General features: G+C 40.4%; 1 protein-coding gene across 2 annotated transcripts in view; it reads left to right on the forward strand.

The window, feature by feature from the left end:
* The first annotated feature begins 940 nt into the window (after nucleotides 1-940).
* The window catches only part of YME1L1 (YME1 like 1 ATPase), a 35,313-nt gene continuing 11,454 nt past the window's right edge, over nucleotides 941-24,799 (forward strand). The window contains exons 1-15 of one of the 2 annotated variants that reach the window (XM_061586683.1): nucleotides 941-1,176; nucleotides 3,937-4,068; nucleotides 6,790-6,952; nucleotides 9,629-9,727; nucleotides 10,774-10,883; nucleotides 12,234-12,375; nucleotides 12,663-12,770; nucleotides 13,601-13,683; nucleotides 14,932-15,022; nucleotides 16,284-16,436; nucleotides 17,275-17,407; nucleotides 18,455-18,517; nucleotides 18,991-19,103; nucleotides 21,133-21,288; nucleotides 22,255-22,406. In XM_061586683.1, the coding sequence (XP_061442667.1) occupies nucleotides 1,144-1,176; nucleotides 3,937-4,068; nucleotides 6,790-6,952; nucleotides 9,629-9,727; nucleotides 10,774-10,883; nucleotides 12,234-12,375; nucleotides 12,663-12,770; nucleotides 13,601-13,683; nucleotides 14,932-15,022; nucleotides 16,284-16,436; nucleotides 17,275-17,407; nucleotides 18,455-18,517; nucleotides 18,991-19,103; nucleotides 21,133-21,288; nucleotides 22,255-22,406 (1,731 nt within the window). In that variant the 5' untranslated portion in view covers nucleotides 941-1,143. The remainder of the gene's footprint in view (nucleotides 1,177-3,936; nucleotides 4,069-6,789; nucleotides 6,953-9,628; nucleotides 9,728-10,773; nucleotides 10,884-12,233; nucleotides 12,376-12,662; nucleotides 12,771-13,600; nucleotides 13,684-14,931; nucleotides 15,023-16,283; nucleotides 16,437-17,274; nucleotides 17,408-18,454; nucleotides 18,518-18,990; nucleotides 19,104-21,132; nucleotides 21,289-22,254; nucleotides 22,407-24,799) is intronic. The other variant, XM_061586684.1, reaches the window with a different exon arrangement.

Here is a 24,799-nt window from a genome sequence, read left to right on the forward strand (position 1 = left end):
AATCACACTTAGGGCAGCAAAGCTGACAGGGAGGGGAGGGGATTGGATGGGTGGGCACTGGGCAGAGGGAAAGCCCCTTTCTTTTCCAAAAGGAAAACATTAACAGTATATTATTTTTCAGGCTTTCCCCCACCTTTTTATTCTACAGCCAACTTAAAGCCAAAGTTTGTTTGCCAAATCCACACCAGATCTTTATTTCACTATAAACAGTCATGGCTTCCCCCAAAGAATCCTGGGAAGTGTAGTTTGTGAAGGATGCTGGGAGTTGTGGGGAGACATCCTATTCCCCTCACAGAGCTACAGTCTTCAGAAGAGGGGCTAACAGTTAAACTACTCTGGCTGCTGGACCTCTGTCAGCGGAATAGGAGTCTCCTAACAACTCTCAGCAGCCTTCACAAGCTACACTTCCAAGGATTCATTGTGTATGGCCATGAAAACTTAGAGGGTTGTTAAGCAAGTGGTTCTGAGTGCAGGACTATAAGGACTATAAGAATTTGTTTTGAAATGAGCTTATGGGAAGCAGCAGAAGGGCATGGGGGTGTTTTCAATTTAACGTGACGGAATGTGCAAAATCCATGCTGCCTGTAGCATACAGCCTCTCTTGTGGCTGTCTAATTTTTAGTGAATTGGATTTCCAAAGAATTCCCCCCCCCCAAGAAGCCTGTGTGCTGCTACTTCATTTGTTCTTTAGGTAAGATCTGGGAACTTGAAAAATCCATGCTGGCTATAGTATGCAGCCACTCCCGTGGATATATAATAACCTAGCATGTGTAGCTGCATCGCGTGCTTTCCAGCAGGAGAGCATTAACAGGTAACGGAAACAAATAAATATAAGCAAATGCGACTTCGCCCTTGCATCCCAATGTGGTACGCTCAAGGCACCCGCCTCCCCTTTTTATTCTACGGGGTGCCCGGTTGCTAGGAGAAGGGAGTGTGAGGATGACCCGGAAGCACTATTGACGGGCCACCCACTTCCGGGACAGCAGACAAGAGCTTGGGCTGGGTTCAACTCAGCCTGAGACGGCCATTTTCCATGAGAGCGGAGTAGCCACCGAGTCATTTTTCGGGCCGAGGACGAACCCGGAAGGGCCGGGAAAGTGGGGCCGTCCGGGGCTGTGAATAGGGTGGCCGGCAGTGACGAAGATGTTTTCTTTTTCCACCACGGTGCAGCCTCAGGTAAAGGCCTCGCGAGGCTCAGGGAAGGGAGAGGAGTATGTTGCTGGGAGCCGCTATTGTTCTGCGTAGATAATGCTGTTGGAGATCTGGCCCCCAAAATGTCGGAGCGAGAGGGATCGGAGGAGAGAGTGTCAGGGAAGGCAGATTCTTGGTAATCGGCGAGGGGTGATCCGAGTGTTGGCCTTGTAGGTAGCAAATTGAGGTTTCAAGGGCCCTGCTAGAGCCTGTTGCCAGCCAGGTGCCTCTTAAGGAAGCCTGCGAGTAGAACTTCAGGATAATAAGCGTGAAGACAGTAAGATAACCTTGAATTAATAAGGGATGGCTGGTTCTCCACTTAGAAACTGGTGCCTAATTAATATTGCTTGGGGCATCAAAGACAATGCAAATAGGTAGCTTTCTGCCGTCATCGTTTTGGAGTTCAAGGTCTCAAACTGTTTTAGACTTGGGGAGCACATATGGAAATAGGCAACACCTCAAAATGGCTCCATGATTTAAATCTTGAGTTTTTTTCTGATTTAATTCACCATAGCTGTGGAATCATGAAAATTTGCATGAAAAAATTCACCTTACAAAACTGCCATGTTAAGGTTACCTCATGGAAAGAAAGTGCCTTGCTGGATCAAAGCTCCATCTATTCAGATACATTTGTCTTCAGCAGCAGGTAGCTAAAAGTTTCTGGAAAGCTTGCCAGCAGAGATACTCTGCCTCCCTCCCCCTTTTCTTTGTCTGCAGCATCTATTACTCAGATAAGTCCTTTTTGAGTGTTCTAATTAAATATACTCTGCCACCCATTGTCATTTTAATCATGAACAAGTTTCTAAAATGAGCATGGAACCTCCACGGGTTCAAGAGACTCCGCACTACAGTCAGTTGCCCCCCCGTTGCAGGTTTAGTTAACATACTTGAAGAACTCCTTAAGAGTGCTACAGAGTGCCTTTGAATTAGAAAGTTCTAAGTCATGGCTAATAACTGTTGATAGACTGAGCTTTCATGAATGTTTGATATAGTTTAAATTACTCTGAACATATTACATTGTCATGATTACACTCCCCCTAAAGGACCGGGTTCGTAGTCTGGGGTTTCTTTTAGATCCTTCCCTGTCACTTGAGGCCCAAGTGGCATCGGTGGCACAGAATGCTTTCTACCACCTTCGGCTGGTAGCCCAGCTACGTCCCTATCTGAGCAGGGAGGACCTAACATCAGTCGTACATGCTCTGGTAACCTCACGACTGGACTACTGCAATGCGCTCTACGTAGGGCTGCCTTCGAAGACAGTTCGGAAACTACAGCTTGTCCAAAATGCGGCGGCCAGATTAATAACGGGGACCAGGCGGTCGGAACACATAACACCTGTTCTGGCTCGCTTGTACTGGCTGCCAATATGCTTCCGGGCTAGATTCAAAGTGTTGGTTTTGACCTATAAAGCCCTATACGGCACGGGACCACGATACCTATCGGAACGCCTCTCCCGATACGAACCTGCTCGTACACTACGCTCCACATCGAAGGCCCTCCTCCGAGTTCTGTCTCATAGGGAGGCTCGGAGGACGGTGACAAGATCTAGGGCCTTCTCAGTGGTGACCCCCGAACTGTGGAACAGTCTCCCCGAAGAGGTGCGTATGGCACCGACATTGCTCTCCTTTCGGCGCCAGGTTAAGACTTGCCTGTTTGCTATGGTGTTTTAATATGTAACTCATTTTAGTTTTAAATTTTGTTGTAATTGTTTTTGATTTCTTGTTTTATATATGTTTATGCTGTATTTATTATGAGATCTGAGATGTTTTGTATTTTTATATTCTGTTGTTCACCGCCCAGAGAGCTAATGCTAGTCGGGCGGTATATAAATGTAATAAAATAAATAAATAAAAATGATTAATACTTTGTTTCAGGAATATTGCTACACTCTCTGTATCTAGTGTTGGAATTGCTTTTTAAAATTTTGTAAGATGTAACACTGTCCATGGAGGATACCTGTGGCATCAGTATGTACAATGTTTTTTGGGCACTAAATCATACAATTGAGGTGGGGGAAGGAGGGTAAGAGAAAGAAGAAAGCAGAAAACAGGTCTGTCAAGTTTGCAGTTACAACAATATCTAAAGAAATGTGAAGTTGTTTGAGAAGTGGGTTGTCTTTTGCTGAAGCTTGCATGCTAATGCAATTTCTTGTGATCAGGAAAAAAAGCCAAGGAGGGATGAGCCTCAGAGCAAAAACAGTAGAAATTGCTTCCTTCTAATATTTCTTTGAAAACAGTTGGAATGCATAGCTAGACATAAAGATTGCTAAGTGATATTGAATCCTGGCAATTTAAGAGAGGTCATGTTTCACGTTATAAGAGGAATACTGATTTCTTTGTTCTGAAGAAAATCTAAAGATTTCTTGCAAAAATGTATATATCTTTTTTGAAATCTCACTGCTTTGTGTGATAGAAAAATGAGAATCCAAAGTATTTTTTTAAAAAGAACGAGGAATGAAGATTTTTGTGGTTAAAATGCAGATCAAATTAATGAATTTGTGGTTTTAAAACTGACAAGGGGTAATTGTGACTTTAATCTCATTCACTGCATTTTTTATCTTTTTACCTCTAAGGACATTATATTCCTATTTTATATTGAGTACAGTAAGTGATTAAACAACATTTTTATATACTTGACGAACACCACATATTGCATTAATACTAGGTTTGTACAGTTTTCAGAATTGGAGCTGAGAAATTGAAACATGTTAGATTGTGATTTCACACAATTTTTATTTTATATTAGGTCACAGTTCCTTTGAGTCACCTCATCAACGCCTTTCATTCACCCAAAAGTCCAGCTCCATTATTTGCTGCAACATCTACCCAGTGTGTGCAAAAAGAAATAGCACCTGAACATGAGGTACAGAACAGTGAGGTAAGAATTGTTGCATGGAGCGATAGATTTATATGCATGCATGTATTATTTAGTAGGATTTACATTTGCTTCATGTCTTAAGTGTGGTGTGAAGAGGAATCTTTTTAAGCAAAGTTGGACGCTCCTATTTAGTGTTTAATGCTGTCTTGTGTCAATCCAGATTTTTATTATTATTATTATTGTTAATTATTATTATTTCCTGCTCTTCCTCCTGAAAGGAACCCAGGGTGGCATATATAAAACCATCCACTTAGTTTTAAAAGGATAGAAGTGGCTGATACGCAAATATTCATCTGTGTGCAGTTGGTCAAACATTTTTTTTGTCCACTGCAGTTAAAGCAATAATGAACATTGCTAATAAGTGAAGCCTCCTGTTCTGCTGAATGAAGTTGTGAAGTGCACAGTCTGGGGCTACGATCCTGTACGCATTTACCTAAGAGTAGTAAAAGACAGAGAAAAGAAATGGTGGCACAGCTACTCAATGAGAATGGCAAAATGATAACAGATGGCAAAGAAAAGGCAGAAGTGCTCAATTCCTACTTTGGTTCAGTCTTCTCCCCAAAAAGGGCCTATGACCCTCCCGGGAAACATGAAGTAGAAGGGTCAGGATTGGACCTTGAGATTGATAGACAAATGGTCAAGGAATACCTAATCACTTTGAATGAGTTCAAATCGGCAGGGCCCGATAAACTGCATCCTAGAGTATTGAAGGAACTGGCTGAAGAACTCTCAGAACCGCTCTCTATTATCTTTTCGAAAACATGGAGGACCGGTGAAGTGCCGGATGATTGGAGGAGAGCTAATGTTGTCCCTATCTTCAAAAAGGGCAAGAAGGAGGAACCAGGGAACTACAGACCAGTCAGCCTAGCATCAATACCTGGAAAAATTCTGGAGCAGATTATAAAGCAGTCAATCTGTAAGCACCTTGAAAGCAATGCAATGATTACTAGGAGCCAACACGGATTTATGAAGAACAAATCCTGCCAAACTAATCTCATCTCATTTTTTGATCGGGTAACCTCCCTTGTAAACTGTGGGAATGCTGTGGACATAATATGTCTCGACTTCAGCAAAGCTTTTGACAAAGTGCTCCATGATATTGGGTGGAAGTAACGAGTGGGGTACCACAGGGCTCGGTCCTGGGCCCAGTGCTCTTTAAATTTTTTATTAACGACTTGGATGAGGAGGTACAAAGCATGCTTATCAGATTTGCAGATGATACAAAATTGGGGGGTATAGCTAATACCATGGAAGACAGAAACAAAATTCAAAGGGACCTTGATAGGCTGGAACATTGGGCTGAAAACAACACAATGAAATTCAGCAGGGATAAATGCAAAGTTCTACACTTAGGAAAAAGAAACCAAATGCACAGTTATAAGATGGGGGATACTTGGCTCAGCAGTATGACATGTGAGAAGGATCTTGGAATTGTCGTTGATCACAAGCTGAATGTGAGCTAACAGTACAATGTGGCTGCAAAAATGGCAAATGCTATATTAGGCTGCATTAACAGAAGTATAGTTTCCGAATCGTGTGAAGTACTAGTTCCCCTCTATTCAGCACTGGTTAGGCCTCTTATTGAATACTCCGTCCAGTTCTGGTCTCCGCACTTCAAGAAGGATGCAGACAAACTGGAGGGCAACAAAGATGATCAGGGGACTGGAAACAAAGCTCTATGAGGAGAGACTGAAAGAAGTGGGCATGTTTAGCCTGGAGAGGAGAAGACTGAGGGGAGATATGATAGCACTCTTCAAGTACGTGAAAGGTTGTCACACAGAGGAGGGCCGGGATCTCTTCTTGATCGTCCCAGAGTGCAGGACACAGAATAATGGGCTCAAGTTGCAGGAAGCCAGATTTCAACTGGACATCAGGAAAAACTTCTGAACTGTTAGAGCCATACGACAGTGGAACCAATTACCTGGAGAGGCAGTGGGCTCTCCGACACTGGAGGCATTCAAGAGGCAGCTGGACAGCCATCTGTCGGGAATGCTTTGATTTGGATTCCTGCATTGAGCAGGGGGTTGGACTCTATGACCTTGTAGGCCCCTTCCAACTCTACTATTCTATGAAAGTTCTGAGGTGGCATGCATAGGTTTGTATTGTCTGTTACAGGAGAAATTAGGAATTACAAAATAAATTATTCCTTTATGCTTTTCTTAGTGTACTAAGGTAACTATCCTCTAGAGGAGGAGTGGGGAACTTTTGACCCTCCAGATGTTGTTGAACCACATCATCCCTGTCTGTTGGCCGTGTTTGCTGGGGCTGAAATGAGTTGTCTTTCAGCACCATCTGGAGGTCAAACGTTCCCTACCCCTGCACTGGAGCTTCACCCTTGAATTTGAATCACCCATGTATACTTCAATATTCTGAAAGATGGTCACTGATAATTTGTTGGTGTTTGAAACAGCATCAAAGAGAGGCTTCTTATTGCATGTAGATGTTGGTTTCATTTGTATTTGAGTAAGGAACAGTTACTTCAACTTAAAAATTCTATTTTGGAAAAAAGGAGAACACAGCTTTAAAAATTGATGGAAATAAATCAGTATCTTGAAAAAGCTTAATGATTGGGGTTAATGAAATGGAAAAAGAATGGTTCCTGGCCTGCTTCTGCTTCTGGAAACCTTTTTAGAGTCATGGGTCTCAAATCTTAATGGTTGGACCTTGTTTTTGGAATAATCTGATGCTCTTAAACATTGAATACTTCTATTCTTTTTACAGCCAATACTTAATCTACGAGACCTAGGACTGTCTGATTTGAAAGCTAGCCAGCTTAATGAACTAGTGGACAGGCTACTTCCTGGCTTTTGTGTAGAAAACAAAATCTCTTCACACTGGCGAACATCATATATATCCACACAGTCCTTCTTTGAAAATAAATATGGTATGTCTTAGGATATTATATTAGCATACATGCAGAGTTGAATCACTTACTGAATTGAACCCCAGGCAGTATCACACCCCACCCTTTGATAGATTGTTCCAGTGAGATGCTTCCTTTCTGCTTCATTTCTATGTCCATTCCCCTTTAATGCAGGGATGGGAAACAGTTTTCAGCCAAGGGCCACATTCCTTTCTGGTTAGCCTTCTGGCATAGTTCGGGAGGGGGGGCACATACATGTGGCGGGCAAGGCCAGAGGCAAAAATGGGAAGAGCAACAAATGTGGTTTTTACCTTTGTACAGTAGGCTAGGTTCTACACACACTTGCATGCCAACTCTATCCTCCATCCAGGCAAGCAAGAAGCATAATCACAGGCCCATTCCAACCAGACCAAAACAGTCAAGGAGGGTGCAAAGCAGGGCTGATCAGGGAGGATGTGACTGAGAAGGGGACACGGCCTGGGAAGAGTCTCATATGCCACATAGCAGTTCCCCATCCCTGCTTTAATGCCCCCAAGAACCCTACAATCTGTGCTAGCTTTATTTTTTGGAATACATTAGTTTCTGCCTGCAGTCCTTCCTATTCACCCGCCTCCTCTCTAGCTATATTGTGCCACTGGACTCGGCTGAAATTGGTGACAATGTTGCTATAATTAAATTTAGCAGAGTTGGTAATTTACAAAACCAATTTGGAAATTAGCAGCCACTTGATTAAAAAATAATTTCCTGTGCCCACATCTTACCATTACATAATTTGTGTGCTAATGCTCATAATTCTTAGCCCCTTACGGGTTTAGCTCCATCTCATTTCTAGGACTGCATGAATAAATCATTAGCCATGGGTTCCCATTGTGACATATTTGCCATTATGCTACTTTCCGACTCCTCCTAATTATTTAGTTAATTTACTTACCTCGTTTGTATTTTTACTTCATCATGGTACTCAAGGTGGCATCTGTAGAGTTCTCAGCAGTCTCACATACAGGCACTGTGCAGATCCTTACCTGTTAAGCATCAGGAAAATCCCTGCATTATCTGCCTCCAGACCAGACCCTTACCCACTCACCACCTAGCATTGCTTCCAGCACAGATGTTTCCTTTGGACTTAATCTTTTCCACCCGCTCCAGTGTATATGTTGTTGGATCTTTTAAAAACTAAACTTATTATAAAAGGCATAATTATAATATTTTCATACTTGAAAAGTATTTTCATACTTTCATACTAGGTTATAAAAATGAAGGTCAACATTAAATAAATACCTACACCTTCCAGAATAATTGCACAATTGTGTTGAATCTTGCTAGACATTAAATATGTATTGCTCACCTCAATATGTTGTAGTGAGAAAGCAATGTCACATGCAAAGTGCACACATTCATTCTCTATGGAACTGCACCTTAACGTAGGCTTGCAAATAGCTGCTTGCCTGTTTTCATGAGATGAGTTAGAATTGCCTCCAAGCAAGTAGGCATGGAAGCTTTTATGCACTGGAAGAATTGTTTCTTTTTCAGGTTGCAGATATACTGTAGAGCACTAACATAGTTAAATGTGTGCTAGTAAACAATTTTGTGACCTTTTCAAGGCTCCTTTTACATTACTTTAGTGTCCAAATAAGAGTATTTGCAGCCTAAGAATAAAACATTTTTTTGTGTACACTTACCTGGGAGCAAGCCCTTTTTAACACAATGAGACTCGCAAGTGCATAGGATCAGGCGTTCATATGAGAGTGAATCAGACTGGCCACAGGGTTGTTACCTATACATCAAACATACTTCTTTGACATGGTCTACAGTCTATTTTACCTGGATGTATATGTCTAGGGATACTCATGCCTCCTGTCAATTCTGAAACTGCTCACAGTGTCAGGTGGCCCTGTCTGCATTGTATGAGTCAGTCAACTTCATTCCAGTGTATTCAATAATCCCAGACAAAAAACATGCATGTCATTCAACCTCATTACAGTAGTTTGTTTTGGAACAAAGTAGGAAGATTACTTGCATACACAGTTTTGTTGCTGTTTTGTTGATGATATTTCTGTTACAGCTACTGAGCTCACCATAAAATACTTGCTTATTTCTAAAGCAGATAAATGAGACTTTACTCACACAATCCTTTGCAGAATGGACAGTTACTTCAATTCCCACTCTTCCAACTGCTGCAGTGCTATTAAACTGGATATACTATTTTGGGGTGTTGAGTTGAGAAGACTGGGTATGAGTCCCCCAAATGCCAGGGACTCCATGAATGGCCTTTGTTTCTCAGCTCTATTTTTCTGTTGCTTAAATGTGAGAAGTCATTGTCTGTTTTACTGTGTGGCTATGAAAAGCAACAAGATCAACTCTAAATCATTTTGTTGTAAAAATGGAACATTTCAGCACCCCCTTTTAATTTACCAAGTCATAGATACTGGTATATGAAGACTACGTCAGGTTTATTTGTTTACAACAGGAAACCTGAATTGTGAAGATTCCAGCGAGGTGGGAGATGGCAAAATTAAAGATGTGCAGTAACTTAAGCTATACATGTTCTGACACAGATGCTTTGAGACTTATTTTGACATAACTTCTCTTGTAAAATATTTTGATTCCATAAATATATTTTTAAAACAATTAAGTCATTGTTTAGCTTGGTGCTTGCAAAACAGAAATAAGAGGAATTTTTCTATGGTAACGTTCTAGGTTTTGCAGATGTCTTTAGTGTCTTGCGTTCATCTTACCTGTACAGACAGCAGCCTCGCCCCCTCCAGAGTGTATGTTCAGATCTTCAGCGTTGGCCAGGTATGAAGTAAGAACTATATTATTTCTTAAACTGATTTATGTGACTGACGAAGGCAGGATACTGTGGGTTGAATCCTGTCTGAGGAGTTCTGCTCATGAGACCCTCCTGCTGGAGGAAGGAGAGTGAGGCAATTCCAGCTGATTTTCTCCTCTGAAGGACATGCCCATGCTTCATATGAGGTAGCTCTGGGGGCTGCAAATAGAAAGACAACTCTGGATCCAATTCTTTAATATTACTGATAGCATATGTTATATATACTATAATATAGGTGAAAGTATTTTGCCTCTGAAAATCTCTGTAGTACTTTATTATCGTTAGAAGTCACAAGATTATGTTATGTATAACCTTTTAGAAGTTTTACTTTCAGTGAGAGTGGTTAATGTAACACTAGTAGTGACAATCAAGCCATCTCAGGTTTCTGAGTTTCGTATAAGTACAGCATTCTGGACTGAACTGCAATGAAGGCCAGGGAGTTAGTATATAAAGCGAGCACTTATCCAAGTTGCAACTAATGCAGGTGCTCTCAGTGCAAATTATTATTTGAATTGTAATTTCTGTGAAGTGTTACAGAAACTTCTGTATGGATGGATGTTCCATAGGTAGTGAGATCCTAGTTAGAAAACCTAAAATTCAAATATCTGCTTAAAATGGCTTGTTTGAATAGAATAAATTACAGCTGTTGTCATATGATTGCACTGTTCTTTTAAATAATACAGCTAGGATCCAAAGAGCTGCTTGAAATGTGCTTAGTGGGGGTCTGGCTTCTTTAATTTGAATAGTGGCATCCAACCACAGTCCTTTCCAGTGCCATATAAGCTGCTTTGAAAACTCTATTCAGATATTTTCAGAAGTGGTTGCTTTATACTAAGGAAGGGAGTATTGCTTTTGAAAAACAAATCAAAACTAGATATATGGCTCATTGGATACTGCTATATTACAGTGTTTAGATTTTAAAAATTTAACATACAGATAACAAGGGAAGAATCTACAGAACATTGTGAATTTTTGTCATGTTATCTTGAAATAATGTGTTTTCTGCGTGAAGTTTTTATTCAGACTCGAGGCTTTAAGACTCTGAAATCAAGAGCAAGACGGCTGCAGTCCACATCGGAACGATTAACAGAAACAGAAAATGTAGCTCCCTCATTTGTAAAGGCAAGTGTGACGATCTGTGTGTCATGATCATGACCTTCTCTGATGCCTATTTTAGACTGTGTCTTCAAAACTATGCATACAAGAGTTCAGGACAGGTAAAATTCAATTAAAAGGGAGGGAACCAGAAGACATAAAGGGTTTATGCATCATGATGGTATTTCAGATGTGGTTAGGTTAGTTATGCTGTTAAAGAGTTGGTGCAGGAGAAGATAGATAAAAAAAGATAATTTGCTGATGTAGTAGGTATGCAAGAGGAATCCCTCTGAAATATCTAGATGGTTAACTGTACAGCCTTCCACATCTAGATGTTCACAATTTCAGCTGAATGGTGCCCTAATCCATGCATTGTAAAATCCAATAGATAAGACAATGTTTCTGGAAAGTGAGATTTCACAGTAATTATTTGAATTACTGCATAATATTTTACACAAAATATATTTCTAGGGTGATATCTAATTATGGTATCTCACTTGCACAACAGAGTTCTGCTCACACGAATGGTATTTTCCCTTCCTCCTTGCTGCAGTCCCCCTGTGCTCTGGAGGGTTGGAGGACCCTCTGGAGCAGCTGGAGGGGGTAGGGCTTCAAAGGGAAGGAAAGTCCCATAGTAGCCACTGCCATAAGGTTGGGTCTCCCCACTAGACCACATGATTGCACTTGGAAGCCTGTTCCCTCCAATGGTTGTATTAATACTCTAATTATTCATTCATGTAAGAATTCAAAAGGTCAATGTGCACTGAAAATCAAGAGAGAAATTTAAATTCTCAAAGCTTTTGGAAGTTCTTATATCAGATTTGGAACTTTTAATAGCAAATATATGAACAGACATCCTGCAGCTAGTTTAATTTGGAAAAACAAATTCATTTGAAACTTACAAATACCAGTACACTGATGCTTTTTAATTTCCTGTGTACAGCTCATTCTGTGCTGAAACTAACATATGCAAATCTAATTTAAAAGTTTGACTGATACCATGGAACATTACATAGTGGAAATACCTTCGCTGAAAGAACTTTTGGGCAAAGTCATGGATTTTACTATTTTTCTTCATGAAATGGTATTGTTTGTTTAAAATGGGGCTCTTTAGCATGGCACATATGGGTGTAAATGTATCCACAGAGACCTTCGCTAGTGCCTGCATGGTTCCTTTCTCCCACTTTTCCCTCACTGAAATTTGCCTGGAAACAAGCATTATATGGCAGCTAAAAGAATAATATATGCACGGTTGCTGTATGTATGTGTGTTGCCCATGACAGTTTCTCTGGTTTGTAAACATGCCCATGGGCCCCCAAAATATGGCAAACCCTGGTTTAAAAAGTAATACAGGTGTTTTCTCCATAACGCTCGTAGGGGCTTCTGCTGAGAGATCGAGGATCTGAGATTGAACGTTTAGATAAACTGATGAAAACAAAAAATATACCTGAAGCTCATCAAGATGCCTTTAAAACTGGATTTGCTGAGGGCTTTTTGAAAGCACAAGCACTATCAAATGGTCAGTTGGTCTGTTTTTTAATTGCTTATTCAAAGGGCTCTTTTTCATATACAGTGTTAGAATGGCTGCCATCTTAACATTGAGAGACACGTTTAAAGTACATAACAAATTAACTCCCTTTGTGCCCTCTCCATGTATGTTACAAATATAGCAACTAGGGAACAGATAAGTTATTCTTTGTCATTATCCTCTCATCATTTAGCCTAGTTGACAGTAAGTTTGTTTGTTTGGTTTTTATATCATACCCAAAGTTTATGTTTCTTAATATTTTTTTCCTCTTTTTTCAGGCTTTTTCAGACGAACCCGTTTCTTTTTCACTTTGCTGGTAATAATTGGCATTTATGGCTTGTCAAAAACCCTTTATTTATCTGGTAAAGGCTGCTTTTCTGATACTGGTTTGTTAACTTTTCAATCTTCTTGAATCTTTCACTCTCTTTGCTTTGTGTGGTCAGTGTGATATTTTACGTTTAGATTACGATCATTTTGTGAGTTGAATGACTCACAAAAGAGTTGTCTTTGGTATACACTACTTCACTGGATATGTCTAACCTTTTCTCTGAAACAAGTAATACCTGAGAAGACCATATATTTTGACCAAGAGCATTTCATAGGCCTCTATTTTCTTTAGGTCAGCTCAGTATTCTTTGTGGCTTGAGTAGCTTTGTCTCCTGCTGTTTTCCTATTCTTTACATGACAAAATCCTTAAGCTTCTCAGATCAAACTATTACTTCTAAAAACAGTTCCGTGTATAGATTTGGTGAATTATAAAAACAGATCTTTGGAAATTTCTTCACATATAGTTCTCAGTATATAGTTCCCAAGATGTTCTTGCATTCCTTCCAGAAGCTTTAGCAAAATGTTTGGCAGGGAACTCAGCTATGGTCAATTCACAGTGTGGTTCTCATTGTAGACATTTGGTGCACAGGTGATGTGATTCAAGTGGTCAGATATTGCAGATGGGGCATAGGTGTACACTGCTCAAAGCTTTAAAGGTTTAAAGATCTGTTTAGCTGGGACTCATTGAATGGTCCGAGAAAACCTGATGTTGAAGCATAAGCAGATATAGACCTGGTCAGTCCTGGAAGCCCCATGTAAGAGTAAGATACAAGAATACTAAAGATTATTTTAAAATGCTTAGTTGAACTTTGTCATAGCAATTTTTGTTTCAACAAATGATGTTGGTTTAATGGCTTTTTATTAATCTGTCTGTATAATTTGCTTGCAGTGAGTTTTAAAACAAATTCTGACTTTGATGTATCCGTGGACCCTATTCAGAGGAAAAATGTCACTTTTGAGCATGTTAAAGGGGTAAGTTCAAATGTTGGATGTCTGCTAACTTTCAAATTAAAATCATCCAATGGAACCTGAAAGCAAAAAGAATTTGGCAAGATAATAAATAGGAGACTCCGTGGCATAAAATATCTTCATTGGGATGAGGGAAGTGAAAGCTACAAGGCAATGAACTGATTATAATGTAGATAAGTGACATGTCTAAGCACCATGTTCAGTGGTGTTCTGAGGGACAGGTATAAAAACTGCTTCCTGTGAATGCACCCTGAGCTCACACACCTTCATCTCCCACTGGCGCTGTTTCATGCTTATAGATCATACAAGAAACCCAAGATGGAACACTGCAAAGGGCCTGCCAAAATTGTTGTGTAGTTCTCTGGATTGTGGCCATTGGCCCTGGCTATTCTTTCTTGATGATGGTGATGATAATTTATATCCAATCCTTCCTCCTGAAAGGAGCCCAGGGCAGCAGCAAACAAGCAATAAAACAATAAAAACATCTTTAAAACTTGTTACTATGCCATGTCCCTCATCTTGCTGAACTTCTGGCAACATCTCCTTGCTGTGTTAAGGAGCTGTTCCATGCTGTGATGTTGCCCATAACAGATGGTTGCATTTCCCTTTGCCTTCTATAGTGGTTAAATTCCCCCTCACACAATAATGATCCAAGAAAACAAATTCCATAGATGGATCCCTGTTTTGCTTTTAAAAATTGCTATTGCTTCCTTAATACTAGAGGAGATTGCCTTGCATGTGTATGTTCTTTTAAATTGTTTAAACATGATCTTAGATAAGGTCTTAAACATATTGTTATTTTTTCCAACGCTGTATTCTGAGAAATTATGTAAGAATTAGGTACATTTTTCCTTTTTACAATTCTAGATGCTTACCTGGTATAACCAACTCTGAAGCTTGGTTTTCCAGTAAATTTGTTATGCTAAATAAACATAGGCCACAAACCAGTGTAGCTCAGTATCTGTCCAGTGGGTCTTTGGACTTGTGATTCTTAAAGTAGCAATCTGCCCCTTATCACAGCTTTGGGAAATGGAGTTTCAAGGCTAATTAGAAATACAGCATGGGGTCTTAGGTTTCCAAAGAAACCACATCCTACTCGGGGTCTGTGTGAGTCTTTTAGGCATACCCAAAGTAACCAGCATTGTGACTGTGGTCTGCCTGAAATTAATTTGGCCAAAGCAAACTATTATGAAATAGAACTTTAAAATGTTAACATTATATATTAATCAATATTCATTTAATTGAGAACAGGTTGAAGAAGCTAAGCAAGAGTTGCAAGAAGTGGTAGAATTCTTGAAAAATCCTCAGAAATTTACTGTACTGGGAGGTAAACTTCCTAAAGGTAAGTGTGACCTTTTTATGATTGGCAGGTGCTTTCATAGGGGTATCCATTCCACTTGTTACATTATAGTCCTGTTTGACTTCAGTGAGGCGAGTAATAGTCAGGTTTTTTTTGACACAGACTGCAGTCCTGTGGTCTGGGGCGTTAGGAGTCTTCAGATCTCCCTCTCTGAGGAGAGAGAGAGAGAGAGAGATCCTCTCCCAGAGGTAATATGACTACTTATGCCTCCTCCATCAATCTATGGGAAGGTCTACAGCAGGTGTCCCTCTGCCATCAGAGAGGGCAAAAAGGAGGCATTGGGGGGTATGTTGGGGGGAGGCTGTGAATCTGCAGGATCCAAGCCCCCAACATGTCCCTGAAATGGGGAATAATAAATCCGCCAGCTCTGGAGTTGGCATAGCTTATTTCCTTCGCATTGGAATCAATGGGAGGAAAAACAAAAACCTGGAACACGAGAGTGGGAGGAGAACATCCACCTTCCATCTTGCCAGCATGAGAGCAGCCAGTCAAAGGAAAAGGTTCCCCTTTCCCTCCTCTTTTTGGATTGATCTGCCCTTCATGTCTCTTTAATTTATATTTAATTCACTCGCTCCCTTTGTGTGTTGAGCAAATTACAATTTAAAAAGCAGCATACCAAAATAACATTAATTCCTAATGTACTCCTAATGTTAACCCTTTTTACTCTTGAGAATGTGTTCGTTTTCCAGATACAGTTTATGTACATTGCCTATATCACGTGAGGAACCTCCAGCCTACAAACCTAATTAGGTCTCGCTGTTTCGCCCACTAGGCCAATCACCTGGCATATATGACATCAAGCCGGGTGTGAGCAAATAAAAAGGTGGCTGGGCTGGGCCAAAGGGAGCTTCTGAAGTCCTGATCACATGATCAGCGGGACTTGAAAGCACAGTGCAGGGCTCTTTGCAAGCCCTGTGTGATGCTTCTGAAGTCCCAATAGTCAGCTGATTGCTGGGGCTTCAAAGCATTCTATCACCTGACATCATTGTGATGCTAGGTGATTGACAGAAGGGCAGCCCTGTCTCCTTGTCAAATTTGTCATAGGGAGGCAGGGAAGATAAGAATCTGGCCTGCTTGCCAGATCGAGTTCCCTACTCCTGGTTTATATAAGTTGTCCTACTTAGAGCCAGGCTGAAATCTTCTTCAATGACCACAGTGATACTGAGCAATGAAACCACTTGTTGAGGAACTATAAAATAGGGGCAAACATGGAAGACTACAAATTTCTCTCTCATTTTTCTAGGTATTCTGTTGGTCGGACCACCTGGTACAGGCAAAACCCTTCTTGCAAGAGCTGTGGCAGGAGAAGCTGATGTTCCATTTTATTATGCCTCTGGATCTGAATTTGATGAGATGTTTGTTGGTGTTGGAGCCAGTCGCATCAGAAACCTATTCAGTAAGTTCACCTTAGTTTTCTTTTGAGCATTGGCTGCTTTTCTGAGGGTATCTCAGCAGTGTGGATGATCCCACTATGAGGTCTAGCAGTTTCTTACTGAACAAAAGCTTTAAGCTGTCCTCCTTATTACAGGTGTGGGGAAACCTTTGGCCCTCCAGATGTTGCTGAATATCTGTAGAAAGATCTACATCAGGTAGTGGTAAAACTGCAGCCTAAGTGTCAAAAAACACTGAACGTGACACACCTCACGGAAGTCAAATAGGACTATAATGTAATAAGTGGTATGAAATACCTCCATTAAAGCATATGCCAATAATCAGAAGCTTGCACTTACCTTTAGGATGTTTACGTACAAGTACAGTACATTTCTGAGGATTTTTCAAGAATTTTACCACTTCTCCCATCAGTCACAGGAAGCATAGCCGATGGGCAGAGATGATGAGAGTTGTAGTTCAGCAACATCAGAGGGCCAAAGGTTCCCCATACCTGTTATGTTAAAATAAAGAAGGATATGGCAGGTATTATGAGAGTTCAAAAACATTCTCTTCTATTTATCGTTGTATTGGAAGTCGTAATTCTGTTTAACCAGTTGTGACCAAAAAGATTTATAGTTGTCTAGTTTATCACAGGCTAACTATTTTGTCTCTGATTCAGAGTTTTTTTTCTTTTGACTGCTTTGTAACTAAAATAACAATAGTGACACTGAAAATCATTTTTTCTGCAAAAGTGCAATTCAAGACAATTGAATAAACATGTAAATCATATATTGAAAATGTCTGAAGAAAATAAAATGCTGTAAATAGTATGAAGAATTAAATTTGACACATTGCATTTCTAGAGGAAGCCAAATCAAATGCACCATGCGTTATATTCATTGATGAGCTAGATTCTGTTGGTGGCAAAAGAGTAGAGTCTCCAATGCATCCCTACTCAAGGCAGACTATTAATCAACTCCTTGCTGAAATGGATGGGTAAATATTCATTTTCTTTCTAAGCCAGGGGACTTTACTATATATTGGAACTGCAAAATAAGGAGAAAGTGGGGTTTATAGGGAGAAGCGTGTGGCCCCAAAGCAGTAAATAATGTGATATCTGATGGGCAGGTCAGGAAGAAAACATCTTAGCCATTTAAGGCATGCTCAAACTTCTGATCTCACTCTGCACAACAGGAGGGCCAAGCCTTGGGGAACCTCTGGATAACATGCGACCCAGCAGTCATTCAATTTACACTTATGCTGATGTTCCAATTAGTTACAGTTTGTAGCCCAGAGCCACAAGCCTGCAACACCCTGTTCCTCCTTTGACCACGGCATAAAGAGGTTGGGATGCAGGCAAGAACTGTCCAGGTGCACAACAACATGGTTGGGTTAGTAATAATGAAGTATTGCTGGTTACATCAGTGTAGCAGGTTTGTTGATCGTGCTTCAGGCTGATGTAGCTAATTAAAACTTACCTACAAGCCTCTTTCATTGAGCCATTTGTCCTAATTGCTGCTAATGTAGATATAGAACAGACAAAAGTACTTCATACCACTCAGAATTAAGTTAGCATTTGCTTCTACAAGATAGCCATAGATCTATCCTCCTTTTATGGCTAGTAGCTATGAAAACTAAATGGAACTGCCATATTCTGAGGAGCTTTCTCTGAATATTCCCGTTGCATACAGCAGGGAAGGGCTGTCAGCTTCATGCCCTGATTACGGGCTTCCCAGCAGCATCTGGCTAGCTACTGTGGAAATGGGATGCTGACTAGATGGATCTCTAGGGATGCTCTTAAGGTTCTTACTAGTATTCCTCTGGCATGGCTGCAGACTTCTAAATGAATTGGTGAACCCTACTCTGGAGCCTTGCAGTGTTTTGAATCGTGTCCAGTAAAGGGCTTGCAGTGTTCATTGAGCCTTCACTGGACTGCATTAGAGTTGCAGAGTTGTCCTTATACATTTAAGACTTGTAAGACAGGAAACTGTTCATTCCTAAATATATTAACTAAAGCTCTTTCCTCTCTTTTTTTTTTTGAAGTTTTAAACCTAACGAAGGCATCATTATCATTGGAGCAACCAACTTCTCTGAAGCATTAGATAAGTATGTGTGCACGCGTATATATGCATAAAATGTAACTTTGCATGGCTTGATTTTGTGCATATATGATTTTGAAAGCATAGGTCAGTAATAGTTAATAAAATATACATGTTATTAAAAGGACTTATTACATCCTGTCTGTATTTTTTATCTTTGAAGGCAGCACTAAAAAGAACTAGCCAATACTGACTATATTTAGCAAGAACAGCAAAAATTATAGAAATCGCATCAGGAATGTATATGAGGTGTTGGTTCATAACGTATGTTTTTCCAGGGGATTCTTATACCGAAGGATGGTTGGGAGTGGGGTTGTGTGAAGACCATTTGCCTGTGTGAACCAACCAAACCAAGAAAAAATATATTAATTGCTCACTTTATCAAATTGTGTTCTTAGTTCTTTGGAATTTTAAATCAACTGGTTAGCAAAGATTTTAAATTGGTTGAATGATTCACAGAATTTTTTTCTTCCCAATTAGTGCTTTAATACGTCCTGGTCGCTTTGACATGCAAGTTACAGTCCCCAGGCCAGATGTAAAGGGCCGAACAGAGATTCTGAAATGGTACCTTGGCAAAATAAAGTACGATGAATGTAAGTATAAATGTGCAGCTGTTACCTTTTGGGGAAAATACAAAAAAGTTGCTGTCAAGTGGTCATATAGTAAATGCTACAGCAGTGGTTTCCATACTTTCCCCTCCATGGACCACTTGAAAACCACTCATGATCTTGGAGGACCACTTAATTTATTTATTTAATTCAATTTTTATACCGCCCATAGCAAAGCTCTCAGGGCGGTGTACAACAAATAAAAAAATATCTTTACATTTCAATATTAAAAAACCATCTAATTCTCAAATCAACAATTAAACAAACAAATAAAACATATAACTAACAAATACAACATTAAATACAAATACTGAAATATTAAAATGTTAAAAATATTAAAAATATTAAAATGCCTGGGCAAAGAGGAAGGTTTTCACCTGGCGCCGAAAGGATAGTAAAGTAGGCGCCAGGCGTACCTCGTCAGAAAGGGTGTTCCATAGTTCGGGGGCCGCTACCGAGACTTAATGATTTTTCTATAGCAATTTTAATGTATTGTGTGAGACGCTATATAATTTTTAATTTCTTACATATTGTATTTTATTGTAATACAATAAAAGATATAAAAGAAACAATAAAATACAATTAAAAATCAATATGAATATTTAATATGATGGATGTGGCATCTCCCATCTTCACCCACAATCCACAGACACACTGCAGACCACAGGACCACTGTTTGGGAACCCCTGGGCATGGGCCCCAAGATTCACATTGTATCTGTGCATTTTTCAAAATTCCAGTCTGTTTCCGAGTCACTCTGCTTTAGTCTTGTTTTGGGTTCTGAGCCATTCTGAATTAAACAGAACTTTGTGCACTCCATTCTGTATAACGGGGAATCCAAAAATGGCTGTAACTTTCCACTTTTGGTCAAAGTTGATGAAATTTAGAGACACAGAAGCTGCTAGAGTGCATTAAACCTGCCAAATTGCAGACAAATAGGTCCATGAACTTTGTTGCAGGGGAAGTAAAAGGGATTCGCTTTCCTCCATAATCCCTTATCGGGCAGGGGCAGATGGTATCTCTTGCGGTTGCCTCAAAATAATTAAAAGGTGGCTAAATTCTGTGTATTCTTGCTTGTACATTTTTAAAAACTTTTGCAACTTCATACCTGCCTTTTCTTTCTGGTGCTTGTGTCCTGCTAGACCTTACAACGAAAGGCTGCCCAAACTGTTGCCTGTGGAGATTTAAAAGAGCTCTGGTTTTTTTTGTTAAAACAGGATAACATATGACTTTTTTGAACAACATATGACTTTTTTAAAATGAAGTCTTTCATTTCTAAATAAAATCCTCTGCTGATGTGCTTTAATAAAAAAATCCAGAGCTCTTTTGTGCTCTACAGGCAGCATTTTGGACAGCCTCACTTCTTACAGTGCCCATGGGCCTAGAGATAGGATAACAAAGAGCTACGAGGTAAATAAAAGTACTGAAACAGCAAAGCAACATAAGGCTTTGTAAGGGCCCTGATCTGGGGTTTTTTGATACTGTGCTTTGACTTGGGAGGGGGGAAAGACCCCCAAATCACCCCAACTCACCTGTTTGACCCACACACAAAGCTGCTAGTGTATGCATGGGATTGAGGTTCAGAGTCTTGTCACCAGTGGAGACAGCCATTAAAAAAACAACACAGTCAATCAAAGGATAGAACTGTAAGGTATGAGAACTCATAATTACATGCATTCTCATCCTTTTTGTGAAATTGGTAGCAGTTCAAATTTGTAAAATCTCCTACATCTGTGGACTTTCACTAAAAATATGAGAAACTTTATTCATCCATTTAAACAGTCGGTTGTAGAAGTTTGATACTGCTTACAATATTGCTTGAATAAATTGGCTCTCCGTTAATCATCTGTGCTGTGATTATAGTGGCAATAAAATTAAAGTTCACTTTAGTATGAAAAGTGGATATAATGCAAAGCTGTGCAACTTTAAGTTGACTGTGCATTCTAATCTGGTAGAATTTTATTAACCTCTTAGGTTAGGTTGACACAGGACTTTGTGTTCTTTTTTTACACAGCTATTGATGCAGAAATCATTGCAAGAGGTACTGTAGGATTTTCTGGAGCTGAGCTGGAAAACCTTGTGAACCAAGCTGCATTAAAAGCTGCAAGTGATGGAAAGGATATGGTTACTATGAAGGAATTAGAATTCTCTAAGGACAAAATTCTTATGGGTAGACTATTTTTAATTTTGATACTGATTTTAATGAGGTATATACTTAAAAATCAGGTTTCTGTGTTTTAATCACCTAGATTGCAGATTGTACATGGCTTCTGTGAGCTATCATTGTGGGATTCATTCAGTCTAAAATGTTTTTAGATACAAAATTTAACAAGTATTTTTGCTAAATCTCTAAATGTATTTTGAAGCCAGATTACATGCCTAAAATCCAAATAATGGAAATGGGAGAAAAGGTGTATTTGATTTCCCTAACCTAAATCATGGTCCTGTATACTAATAGCTAACTCCTTCTCTGAGTGTGGATCCTTAGGTTGCCAGAAAGGCATCACCCAAGGACAAGAGGGGAGGTATCAGTACCCTTGGGGGGGACCCCCAGCATATTCAGAAGTACAAAAAATGGAGAAAAACAATAAGTAGGGGAACCCCCAAAATGGCCCATTGAGGACTTGCACATGCTCAGTGGCCATGGAATGCTGGGTGTGTTGACTAACTGTTGAAGAGGAAAAATGAGCAATTGGAAGGAGTGATGGAATGGAGTATTCAGTTTGGCTGGCTGGCTGGAACCTTGAAGAGGACCATTCTGCAATGCAACATTTTACTCCTGGTCCCACTTGTATATGCCAACAGCAATACTGGGTGCTGAGTTATGGTTATGTAGTCAGAATATAACTACTGAGCATGCTCAGGGGAACCTCAATGGTTGAATAAGTAGAAAAACTATTTGGGGGGGGGGAAACTCCATAACAGTTTAATGTGGAGTGAGCACATTCAGTGGCCGCAGATTATTGAATGTCAGGATGGGGGAACCAAGAACAGGAGTGAGAATGGAATGGTGTGTCTTGAAAAAGGCAGGGCTGCAACACTGAACAGGAGCACTCTACGCTATGACAATGTGTTGCACATTCCACTTGGACATTGTCATTTTTCAGCTTATATGGTATCCTTTCTTTGATTTCAGGCCCTGAACGTAGAAGTGTGGAAATTGATGACAGAAATAAAACAATTACAGCTTATCATGAATCTGGGCATGCCATTATTGCATATTATACTAAAGATGCAATGCCAATCAACAAAGCAACAATTATGCCACGGGGACCAACACTTGGACATGTAAGGAGTTTGATTTATACCCACTTTTGAGTAGACTTTGAGCACTTTACTGCTTTGTATTGTTGAGAAGTTTCTCAACAGAGCTGTGATACTGAAAATAGGGCTATATATTTCCATGGTACAGTATAATGTAATCATTATGAGAGCCTGGCTGGGTTGCTTAGGCATTCCTTATGGTAGCTATTTTAGAGATGCTTTATTTACATCTAAGAATGCTATCCATTCAAAAAAAGTGATCCATATAGATGGTATTCAGGGAGAACAATTCATCCTGGACCTCTCTGTTTTGAACTTTGGGACTGCATTGCCCAAATATGTACACAGAAAATATTTCATAGGAGCGTCAGAGTGACAGACTTCAAGATAGTGTTATTTATGCATTAATTAAAAAATATATTGGGGTTTGAACTGTGTTTATGGGCAGTTCTCTAGGGGAAGGGCCATAACTCAATGGTAGAGCATCTGCCTTGCATGCAGAAGGTCTCAGATTCAATCCATGCATCTCCAAGTAGGGCTGGGAGAGACTCCTGCCTGAAAAACTGGAGAGCTGCTGCCAGTCAGTGTAGACAATATTGAGCTAGATGGACCAATGGTCTGACTCATTATAAGACAGCTTCCTATGTAGTTTTAAAAGGTACCTATTGTATTAATATTTAATGCTCTGGAAAATGTTTAATCCATGTACTTAAGCAGTGGAGGATGTTTTTGTATCTTCTCCGTTACCCATCGTTCAGTTATATTGGCTGTGCCTGCATGCATTTCATTTCTTACTTTAAGAGCCAGGCTACAAAGGCTATCATGGCACTGGGACAGTTTTCCAGATTAGAGTCTGTAGGGTATGTATGTAGGTAAGGTAAAGGTGTCCCTGCACTTGTAGTGTGAGTCGTTTTCGACTCTTAGGGTGACGTCTTGCAACGTTTACTAGGCAGACCGTATATATGGGGTGGGATTGCCAGTTCCTTCCCCGGCCTTTCTTTACCCCCCAGCATATGCCGGGTACTCATTTTACTGACCACGGATGGATGGAAGGCTGAGTGGACCTCAACCCCTTTTACCAGAGATTCTACATACATCAGACTCCGGCCGTGAGCAGAGTTTCAGCTGCATTACTGCCGCTTACCACTCTGCACCACGGAGGATCTTGCCCAAGAAGAATTTTGGTGCACCTTTGGAAGCCAACTCAAGTTGGGGTGGGGAGTCAACAAAAGTCTTGGAAGAGTATCAAGGCAGCTAGTTTCCTGACACCTAACTGAGCAGAACAGAGAGAGCTGTGTCAGCTGGTCCAGAGGATATTCAAGTGAGCCAGCTCTTAGAGAGTGAGCAAACAGGGAAAACTAACAGGACTTTGACAGAGGAGTTTGGTGGGGGAGGTCCCTTAAATATATATCAGTGGGGACTCTCCTATTTACCTAAAAGGAGGACAGGGCAAAGCACAGGTCATTTCAATAAAAGTAGAAAGAAAGAAGCAAAAGGCAGTAGAGACTATGGATGGGAAGGACACTCCAGTGGTGGTGACCTGCAAAGTGTGTGCAATGTTAGTTTTCTTGCCTAAGAACAACATGGCATATACATGCAACAAGTGCAAGCTGGTGGCAATGTTGGAAGAAAAAGTGAAGGGCTTGGAACAGCGGTTGGCCACACTGAAGAGTATAAGAGAAGACTAAGAAGAATGCTGGAACAACAACAGAAAAGAGAAGCACAGGAGGTGGAAGAACAGCAGCATTTTGAAGCAAAACAGGAGACTAATGTGGAAAGCAGCAAAGAAGTGGAAGAAACTCCATGGAAAAGAGTGACAGGAGTAGAAGAGCTAGAAGACACCCTTCACCGGTGGAACTATGAAACCGCTTCTAGGCCCTCAAGGATTAGAGGACAGCCTGTAGATTAAGAATTCTAGGAGACCCCATGCGACAATGAGTGACAGACTGAAGCTAAATCAAGCAGAGGCAATAAAACAATGCCCAACGACAAGAAAAGACTACTAGTAGTGGGAGACTCCCTACTGCATGGGATTGAAACCCAAGTATGCCAAGAAGATCCATGGACTCGCTGGGTGGAGGACGGATTAGAGATGTGATGGAAGAGTTGTCATCGCTCATAAAGCCCACTGACAGATGATCCCTTTCTTCTCATCCATGTGGAAACGAATGATACTGCCAAGTGGAGCTACATAGAAATTGCATAACACTTTGAAGCTCTAGGAAGGAAACTCAAGGACTTTGGGGCCCATATAGTTTTCTCATCCATCCTTCTGGTACTTGAAAGAGGAGTAGAAAGGGAAAGAAAAATACTCCGGGTGAATGACTGGCTACGAAGGTGGTGCCAACATAAGAGATTTGGATTCTGGGACCACAGACTACGCTTCCTGGGAGATGGACTGCTGGCAAGTGATGGGT

This window comes from Rhineura floridana, chromosome 10 (assembly GCF_030035675.1).
Source record: "Rhineura floridana isolate rRhiFlo1 chromosome 10, rRhiFlo1.hap2, whole genome shotgun sequence".
Lineage (NCBI taxonomy): Eukaryota > Metazoa > Chordata > Lepidosauria > Squamata > Rhineuridae > Rhineura > Rhineura floridana.